At 34.5% G+C, this 10774-nt stretch overlaps 1 protein-coding gene across 1 annotated transcript in view; it reads left to right on the forward strand.

Moving 5' to 3' along the window:
• The window catches only part of ZNF385B (zinc finger protein 385B), a 485706-nt gene that overhangs the window by 387693 nt on the left and 87239 nt on the right, over nt 1-10774 (forward strand). The window contains exon 4 of the mRNA XM_042780392.1: nt 5473-5583. Coding sequence (XP_042636326.1) covers nt 5473-5583 — 111 coding nt within the window. The remainder of the gene's footprint in view (nt 1-5472; nt 5584-10774) is intronic.

The raw sequence follows: 10774 nt of genomic DNA on the forward strand, positions 1-10774 counted from the left end.
ACGGCACCTAACAACAACAACAACAACATTTACTGCTATAAATTGGCCTCTGATCACTGCTTTTTCTATGTCCCAAAGATTTTGGTATGTTGTGTTTTCATTCTCATTTGATTCAAGGCATTTTTCAATTTCACTTTTTATTTCTTCTCTCACCCAGTCTTTCTTAAGGAGAGTGCTGTTCAGTTTCCATGTGTTTGTTCTTTTTCTGTTGATTTTCCTATGGTTGATTTCTAATTTGATAGCACTGTGATCTGAGAAGATGCTTTGTAGTATTTCAGTGTTTTCAAATGTATTAAGGCTTGCTTTATGGCCTAACATTTGGTCTATCCTGGAGAATGTTCCATGTGCACTGGAAAAGAATGTATATTGTGCTGTTGTTGGATGAAGCACTCTGTAGATGTCTATAAGGTCAAGTTGGTGGATGGTATTGTTTAGTTCTGGTGGATTGTATTGTTTAGTTCTTCTGCATCTTTGTTGAGTTTCTTTCCAGTTGTTCTATCTTTCATTGAAATTGGTGTATTAAAGTCTCCCACTACAACTGTGGAGTCATCTATTTGCCTTTTCAACTCTTTTAAAGTCTGATTTATGTATTTTGGGGCTCTTTCAGTGGATCCATAGATATTTACTATGGTTATATCTTCATGTTCAAGTGATCCTTTAATCATTATATAATGTCCTTCCTTGTCTTTTATGGTAGTTTTTGTCTTAAAGTCAATTTGATCAGAAATTAATATTGCCTCCCTGCTCTTTTACTGTTGCCATTTGCTTGATATATCTTTTACCAACCTTTAATATTTAGTCTATTTTTGTCTTTGTCTTTAGGGTGTGTTTCTTGTAGACAGGATATTAATGGGTTATGTTTTCTTCTCCAGTATGCAACTCTCCGTCTCTTGAGAGGTGTATTTAATCCATCAACATTCAGTGTAATTATCAACAAGTATGAATTGACTGCTGTCATTTTGTTATGTGTTTTTTCTTGGTTCCTGGTTTCTTTGTTCCATATAATTTTCTGTGCTGAGCTCATTATGAATCATATTATCATTTCCTTTGTTGCTATTGTTTTAGTATTTGCTAAATATTTGTGCTTCTCTTCTTTTTTATTATGATGTGAAGCTTTATCATTTTTCTTTGAAGTTTCCTTTGATTTATAATTTTCTGCCTGAATTTAGAACAGTCCATTGTATCTTGCAACTCTCTTGACTTCCTCACCATTTAGTAGGTCTGTAACTACACTGTTTTTCCCTCTTTTTGGTTTGTAGTTGTCCTCATTTGCCAATTGATGTCTCTGGTTTCCTGTTTACAATCTTGTAAGCTTATTTTACTTTGGATACTTCCATAGCTGTGTTGGTTTCTAGGTCATGTCATCTTGTATATTAATGGTCGGTTGTTGTTTGCTGTTATTGGTTCTCTGTTCAAAGGACTCCTTTTAGTATCGCTTGTAAAGTTGGTCTGGTTTTAACAAATTCCCTTAATTTCTGCTTATCTGGAAATGTCCTAATTTCACCATCATATTTGAGGGACAGTCTTGCTGGGTATATAATATTTGGCTAGAAATTTCTCTCTTTCAGGGTTTTATACATACCACCCCATTGCCTTCTCACTTGCATAGTTTCTGCTGAGAAATCAGAGCTTGTTCTTACTGGTTGTCCTTTGTAAGTAACTTCATTTCTTCTGTGCTGCTTTCGTGATTTTTTCTTTGTCTTTGGTTTAGATGAGTTTGATGATGATATGTCTTTGGTTATTTTGGGGTCTATCCTGTTTGAGGTTCATTAGACTTCCTGAATTGGATATTCAGAATACAGAATGGATATAATTTTCATCTTTCATCATATCAGGGAAGTTCTCTTCCAACAAATCTTGGACAATTTTTTCAGTGGTCTTCTTTTTCTCTTCCTGTTCTGGAATGCTGATTACATGTAGGTTATCCCTTTTGATGGTATCCCATATGAACCTTAGGCTTTCTTCATTTTGTTTTGATCTTTTTTCTGATTGACCCCTTTCCAAAGAAGTATTCCAAAGAAGTATTCAGGTTTTTGTCTTCAGTCTCATTAATTTTGTCTTCCATTGATTATTTCTACTCCTTTGCCCTTTCAATGTATTATCTATTTCTGAAAATTTAGTATTAATCTTCTGTATTTCTATCTGTAGATTTTGTATCATTTCTAGTCGTTCACTTATTTTGTCATTTTGTTCTTGTATTTTCTCCCAAAATTGTTCTAGGTTTTTGTCTGTGTTTTCCTTAATTTTGTCATTGTTTTCCTTGATCTATGTCTCAGGTGAAGATACCTAAATATAGTTCATTTGAATTCCTTATCAGGGAGTTCCTATGCTGCTTCTTCCTCAGAGATGTTTTCTGGATCTGTATGCATCTCCCTTTTATCTACTGCTTTATCTTGCTTGTTTGTATGGACTATGATGGTCTCTTGTCTCTGAGACATTGTGACATTGTTTTATTCAGATCTCTGTTAACTATCCAGTCATTTGCATCTGAATTGTCCTTGTGGTTCCCAGCAAGTGGAGCCTATTCTTAAATCCCTGGAATCTGGGAGGACGTTGTCACTTTAAATATCCAAAATGGTCGAACCACTTGTAACGTTCAAAATGATTGCACCCTCCAGACAGGCAAAAGTCCACAGCTCAGCCTGCCTTTCTCTTCGCTGCTTCTCCTTTTATTCACCAGCCACCAGTGCATTCCTCTGTGCAGCCCCTGCCTAGCAGGGCCGATTTTTAGGTTAATTCTTAGGTCTTAACACCACTGAGCAACATCCAAGCTGTCTGTGCCATCAGGATCACTGACAGACTGCAGCTCCATATGTCTCCTTTTTTGGTGTTTTCATTCAAGTTCTTCCACTGGTTGGAGTTTAGTCCACTTCTGTATCCTCCCATTCAAGGCTCAGGGATCCAGAATTATCTTCTATATATGTGTTAATTGGTTCCCCTTTTCTTTGTTGAAGAGGGTCTGTGCAGCCTGTCTGCCTATTCCACCATCTTACCAGAACTCTCTGTCACTTGATTTCTTGACTGCTGCTTCTTTTGGTGTTAATTTTGCATCTTAGGTAAATGAAATCCTTGACAACTTCAATCTTTTTTATAATTATAATGAGGGTACTTGTTGATCCAGTTGTGAAGATTTTTATTTTCTTTATCTTGAGGTGTAATTCATACTGAAGGCTGTAGTCTTTGATCTTCATTTGTAAGTGCTTCAAGTCTCTTTGCTTTCAGCAAGTAAAGTTTTGTCATCTGCATATTGCAGGTTTTTAATGTGTCTTTCTCCAATCCTGATGCTGCATTTGTCTTCACATAATCCAGTTTCTTACATTATTTTCTTAGCATACACATTGAATAAATGTGGTAAAAGTATACAACCCTGACACAAACCTGTCCTGATTTTAAGTCACACAGTACCCTCTTGTTCTGTTTGAACATCTGACTCTTGGTCTATGTATAGTTTCCTTATGGGCACAATTAAGTGTTTGATCCACACAGTTGAATGCCTTTGAATAGTCAATAAAACACAAGTAGGCATCTTTGTGCTATTCTTTGCTTTCACTCATGATTCATCAGACATCAGCAGTGATATTCTTTGTTCCATAATCTCTTCTGAAACCAGCTTTGATTTCTAATAGTGTCCTGTTGATGCTCTGTTGCAACCATTTTTTAATTATTTGTATAGTTATAGCTAGTGTAGTTCACATGCCACCAGATATGAGGTGTATTTCAGAGCCTGAGAACAGAAAATATCTCAGTAAAATGCCTGTGGTTTTTCAGCTTTGTAAAACAATGTAGTTCTTTCCTTATAGTTAGGCTATTTCATTTTTAAGGCTGTCTTAACTGACTTGCCATCTCTTTTAACTGTCAGAAAATGTAGTTTCATGTTTTCCAAATGGATAGATGGCATCTAAGTTTATGCACTTGTGAGTAAAATAAAAAAGTAACTAGAGTTTTATAATCTGACACATTGTGATTTCCTTTGCCCCATGGAGGGGTTTTCTTCTGTATTCTCATTTCATAAAATTTAATACAATCAATTAATGGCCTTGAACAAATGATCCCCAGATTTTCCAGTAATGATATTTTATGTTGAGTAGTAAAACAATATTCTTACAATATTTTTTTTTCTTTTAAAATCATCATATATAACATTTGTGGGTTGTGTATAATTCTGTGAATTGTAACATGAATAGATTTGTCTAACCACCACTAAAATAAAGGTATAGGTCAGTTCTGTCACTCAAGAAAAACTTCCCTCTTGCATTTTTTTCATTCCTGTTGTAAATGTCCCAAACCACCTTAACTGTGGGAATACATTGTCTCTTAAACCTGTAGCAGAAAATAGGCTGCCTCACTATTCAGTAATTCTGCAGTCCATCCTCCTTTGTAACATTTTTAAATTCTCATTGCTAATTTTGCACTTTGTTGATTTATAGTTATGATCAGGGATGGTATTCATTTCTCATCTCTATCTAATATCATCAACTAATCCAATCCTAAACTCTTACTTCAGGAGATTTCCTAGATGATGGTGTTAGTGAATCTATCTTTGTTCATGTTACATCTGCTTATAAGTTACACTTTGTTCATCATCTGCATTGTATTTTGAACTGCCAGTTGTCTGATGTTAATGCTGGAGATTATTATCTGGAGTACACAAGAGAATCACTGCTGTGTCTCTCTTTTTATAGGCTTCGTGGATAGAGGTCTTTCTTTCTCCAAGCATTTTAATGGCTTTGTGCCATATTTTTTTTTTATGGTGTACTTTAATCACTGTATATATCTCTGAATATGTATGGTACATGTAAACCAGTTGGGGTGGGGGGGGATTGGAAATCACAGGTTACAAGTAAACACTTTACTTGATCAATATTTAAACAACGGATGTGTATTAACCAATATGCTCTGGGTATTTGAGTGTACCATTGCAATATGCATTTCCAGTAGAATGAATTTCAATCTGTAGTATATGAAAGATAATAATTTATTTTAAAATAAAGAGTGACATTTTATGTGCTATGATATGACTTTCGTTTATGACTTTGCCACAAATCAAAACTAAGAAGCTTAAGTATATTTTTTAAATATGTAATGATTGTTACTGAGATCATTTGAGAACATCTTAAGTATTATCACTTCATATAAAGAAACTATTAACAAGTTAAAGTTAACCTTGACTTTGAATGTTAAGTTTTCTTGTTTTATTATTTTTTTCAGGTTTTTTGAGGCTTTTTATATAGATACAAGATTTCATTGTATGCAGTGATTCTCCTGCATTTTTTGTTTTATGATTTCTGACCAGTTGTTTTGTTTTGTTTTTAATTCCTGGAGAAGAACAAGCACGTTACTGTTGACTGAGATTCATTATTTCCATCAGTTGAAAGACAAAGCAATAAGGAAGAATACATCTGCTTTTACTTGCTCATGTTATTGTCTATATGTTTAAGTTACAAATCGACTGTTCTATCATTTACTCCTCAGATGGATCCTGTGCAAAAAGCAGTCATAAACCATACATTTGGAGTGTCCATTCCCCCCAAGAAGAAACAAATTATTTCTTGTAATGTCTGTCAGCTTCGCTTTAACTCGGATGTGAGTATTACCTTTTCGTTGTTCTCTGTAGTTTGTCAAGCTGGAAGTCTGATTGGTCTGAATGTGTACATCTCTTCATATTTACCTACTATCTAGCAGCACTCCTATTGTTGGCCTACTTGTTTCGGTGTGCCAGACTTCCAAGGGATTGGAGTTCAATGCTAGGAATTTGAGCAAAAAGTGGGTGACTAATATAAAAAATTAAGGATTTCTCAAAGTAGTCAGTGAACATACCATTTTACACTCAATCTTACCGATTATAATTATTTGTCAAAAATACTTGAATAGCAGAAAATATTTTTTTTAATTTAAATACAGTGATAAAATGTAACGAATGCTGAAAAAGCCATTGTTATTACTCTTGATCTCAAATGGCGTGATTCACATACATGACAAATCTTGTTAAATACCATAAAAAATAATGTACTATAAAATGTATATTTTCCCATAACATGGGGGAAAAAAAGAGGAAAACTTATTATTTTACAAATTATTTTACCTGAGCAGCATAACCATCCCACTAAAAACATAACAAGAAAGTGGTATACATCAATTTCTTTTATGAAAGAAGCTTTTTAATGTATAAATAAAATAATAGGAAAGCAAAGCAAATAATATCACAGTATTCTTAATACCCAATAACAGTGTAAGGCCAATGACCAATGCAATTCTGAAGACTGCATATAGTATGAAATATATCCTGAGTTACTCAACCCCAGAAGCCATTTTCCCAAAGAGCACTTCACAGCAATAATGTATTTTAAAAATGCTGAAATAGTTCTACATTGGAAACATAATACAATTTATAGTCATTGAAAAAGAGGAGATATGTTTATCATGATTTATAAATTTATATTTAATGCCATTTCAGTTAAAAGTTCAATAAATGAAAAAATAATAATTGGTACCTGATAAAATATTTCTCAAGTCCATAATCAAGAATTAAAATGTTCCCAAACAGAGATATAGTAATGTTAATTCTTTGGAAGTCTCAATATTGTCAAGATGTCAATTCTCTCCAAATTGATACATAGATCTAGTACAATCCCAATCAAAATCCCAGCCAGCTTGTTTTAGAAATTGACTAGCTGATTCTTAAATATATATCTAGAAAAGTAAAGCCCCAGAATGACCAAAACATCCTTTTAAAGAAGATAGAGGACTCTCATATCTTGATTTCTGTACTTACCTATAAAAACCTACAGTATTCAACACTGTGATATTGGTGAAAGAATAGATACATCAACACATGAATAGAATAGAGTGTCCAGAAATAGAACCACATGTACATGGTCAGTTGACTTTCAACAAAGATACAGAGGCAAGTCAATGGAAAAAGACTAGCATTATTTGTCTTTTCAACAAATAATGCTAGAATAATTTCATACTCATGTTTAAAGCAAAACAAAATGAACCTTGACTCTACCTCACACAAAATATGACAATTAATTCAAATGAATAATACATACAAGTATAAACCTAAAAGTATTGTTTCTTGAAAAAAAAAAAAAATCAGAGCAGATATTCCATATGACCTTGGGTTACTAGAAGATTTCTTCCATAGGAAGTGAAAAACATGTACCATATTATACTTCAAAATTAAGAACTTCTCTTCAAATGATAGTTACAAAAAGAATATAAAAAGACTGGGAGAAAATATTTGTAAAATACATATCTGTTAAAGGATTTGTATATAGAATATGTAAGTACCTCTTAGAACACAATAACAAATAATAAATGGGCAAAAGATGAAAAAACACTTTACCAAAGAAGAAATGTAAATGACAGATGAGCACATAAGATGATGTTCAACATCATTAGTCATTAAGGAAATGCATATTAAAATCACAGTGAGCTACCACTACATATCTTCCAAACCAAACCCACTTCCATCAAGTCAATTATGACTCACAGTGACCCCCATTGGGTTTCTGAGGCAGTAAGTCTTTAAGAAGTAGATTGTCCCATCTCCCTTCTGAGAAGTGGCTGGTGGGTTTGAACTGCCAACCTTCTGGTTAGCAGTCAAATGCCTTAGGCACCGCACCACCAGAACTCTTAGGATGGTAAAAGTTGAACTTGGTAATAGTAAATATTAAGGAAAGGAGTTATTGGAACTTTCATACATTGCTAATAGTAATTAAAAAAAAAAAAAAAAACACTGCCATCCAGTCAATTCTGACTCATAGAAACCCCCATTGTGTTTCCAAGGGGGTTAATCTTTAGAAGTAGATCGTCCCATCTTCCTTCCGCAGAGTGGCTGGTGGTGGATTTGAACCACTAACCTTCTGGTTGGCAGGCAAATGTCTTAAGCACTGTGCCACCAGAATTCCTTACATGGTAATATGCAACATGGTAAAATAAAAAACAACATGGTCTTGGGAAAAGAGTTTGGCTGTTATTTATTAGGAACTTCATAAACTTATGCATATATTAATTTCCCATATGACCCAGTAATCTCACTTCTAGGTATTTATCAAAGAGAAATGGAAGTATATATGTTCATACAAATATACTGTTTATAATAGCTTAATTCATAATTGCCCACAATTAGAAATGACCCATATGTCTATCCTCTGGCAAATGGATAAACAAACTGTGGTATAGCCATACATTGGAATACTGCTAATAAAAAGTAATGAAGTGTTGATTGATACATACTACCGCATGGATGTTTCACTGCTATTCATAAAGGTTTTCAGAGATATATCAGGCAATATTTCATTGTTGTTCATAAGGTTTTTAGTGACCAATTTTCTCAGAAGTGGATGGCCCCATCCTTTTTCCCAGTCTGTGTTATTCTGAAAGCTCTGCTGAAATCTGTCTACCATAGGTGACCCTGATGGTTTTTGAAATACCAGTAGCATAGCTTCCAGCATCACAGCAACATGCAAGCCACCACAGTAAGACAAAGTCACAGACAAGTGGTGGCTATAGCCCTCACTATGGATGACATCCTTAACATAAAGGAAACAAAAATCCTTACAACTGGACCAGTAAGCAACATCACAATAAGAAAGAAAAAATTGGAGTTGTCAGGGATTTCATTTTACTTGGATCCACAATCAGCACCATGGAAGCAGAAGTCAAGAAATCAGATGACATATTGCACTGGGCAAACTTGCTGCAAGAGACCTCTTTAAAGTATTAAAGAGCAAAGATAACACTTTGGAAAGTAAGATGTTCCTGACACAAGGCATGGTATTTTCAGTAGCCTTCTATGCATGTGAAGGGTGGATGATGAATAAGGAAGAGCAAAGAAGAATTGATGCATTTTAATTGTGGTGTTGAGAAAGAATACTGAAAATACCATGGACTGTTGGAAGAACAAACAAATCTGTCTTATAAGAAGTACAGCCAGAAAACTCCTTGGAAGTGAGAATGGCCAGACTTTATCTCACATACTTTGGTCATGTTGTCAAAAGGGACAATTCCTTGGAGAATGGTATCATGCTTGGTAAAGTAGAGGGTCAGCAAAAAAGGGGAAGACCCTCATTGAGATGGATTGATACAGTGGCTGCAATAAAGGTAGCAAGGATTTCTAAGGATGGCACAGGACCAGACAGTGTTTCATTCTGTTGTAATGTGGTCACTATGAGTCGAAGCCAATAACACCACCGCCACCACCACCACATGGATGAATCTCAAAAGTAGTATGTTAAGTGAAAGAAGTTGGACGTAAAGACTATAGACTCTATGCTTTCATTTATGTAACTTTCTGGAAAAGACAAAACTATAAGGGCAGAAATCAAATCAGTTCTTAATGGGTTGAGGGTAGGCTTAAGGAATTGACTCCAAAGAGGCATAAGGAAAATTGTGGATGATGAAAATATTCTGTATCTTGATTATGGTAGAATTACACCACTGCTTATGCTTGTCAAAACTCAGAATTGTATACCTAAAAGAGGAATATTTATAGCATATAAAGTATACCTCAATAAAACTGATGAAAAAACAATGTGATGGGATCTAAGAAATATTTGGAAAATAGAAAACTAAAGATAGAAGCATGACTACTAGATATATTAAACTATAATATTATAACTAGATTTAAACCACAATAACTAAAGGATTTTTATAAGAATAGCAGAATAATAAACATAGAATAGATCCAAGTATCTTTAACAGTTTTCCACAGTTATCTAAATTACTATAATTATATAGAAAAATTAAAGTTTCAGTAATTGTCTGAACTTTCATAAAATGAAAATATTGACTCCTTATCTGACCACTTATAAAGTTAATGGCCACCTGAAAACATGCTTTACCTTAATACTAGCATTCTCATCACAGCATGCCAAATGTTGAAAACATATTGTTGTTGATGTCAGGTCCAATCGAGTTGGCTTCGACTTGTAGCAACCCTACATATAACAGAATGAAACACTGCCTGGTCCTGCACCATCCTCATAATCTATGCTATGCTTGAGCCTATCTTTGCAGCCATTTGTCAGTCCATCTCATTGAGGGTCAAAAAAAGGGAAACCTTTTTTGCTGACCTTCTACATTGCACTGCTATGCATAAAGTTTTCCAGAAATATATCAGACAGTGTTTCTCTGCTATTCATAAGGTTTTTAGTGTCCATATTTTTCAGAAATGGATGGCTCTATCCTTCTTCCCAGTCTCTCTTAGTCTAGAAGCTCTACTGAAACCTGTCCACCATGGGTGGCCCTGTTGGTACTTCAAATACTACTGGTGGCATATCTTCCAGCCTCACAACAACACACAAGCCACTACAGTACAACAAAATGACAGATGAGTGGTGGAAAACATCTCATAATATATGCAAATGCATTGAAAAGTAAAACTGCCCCCAAAAAATCAGTGAGAAGGAAAATATCCAAAGTGTGTCCTTCCATAGTTGCTGTCAGAATATGATCCAGGTTTGCTGTTCTATATTTTCAGTATTCTGTCTGTAGAGAGACAACATAGTATGAAACATTGAATTGGGAGTCCTTGAACAAGGATTCAGAGTCAGATTCTATGTTTTGTAGATCACTTCATCACTGTGACCCTTAGTTTCCTCATCTGTAACATGACCTCAAATAGACTACATGATCTTTGAGAGAACCATTTCAGCTCCATGATTAAAAATAATTTCCAAGACATCTCTGTTAGGAGGACAGAGTATATCCCATCTTGTAGATGGAATAGTGAAGATCCAGAAAAGATGACCAAGGATTCTGATTTTTT

Source organism: Orycteropus afer, unplaced genomic scaffold (assembly GCF_000298275.1).
Source record: "Orycteropus afer afer isolate SDZICR_OR568_19922 unplaced genomic scaffold, OryAfe1.0 scaffold00001, whole genome shotgun sequence".
NCBI classification, from domain to species: domain Eukaryota; kingdom Metazoa; phylum Chordata; class Mammalia; order Tubulidentata; family Orycteropodidae; genus Orycteropus; species Orycteropus afer.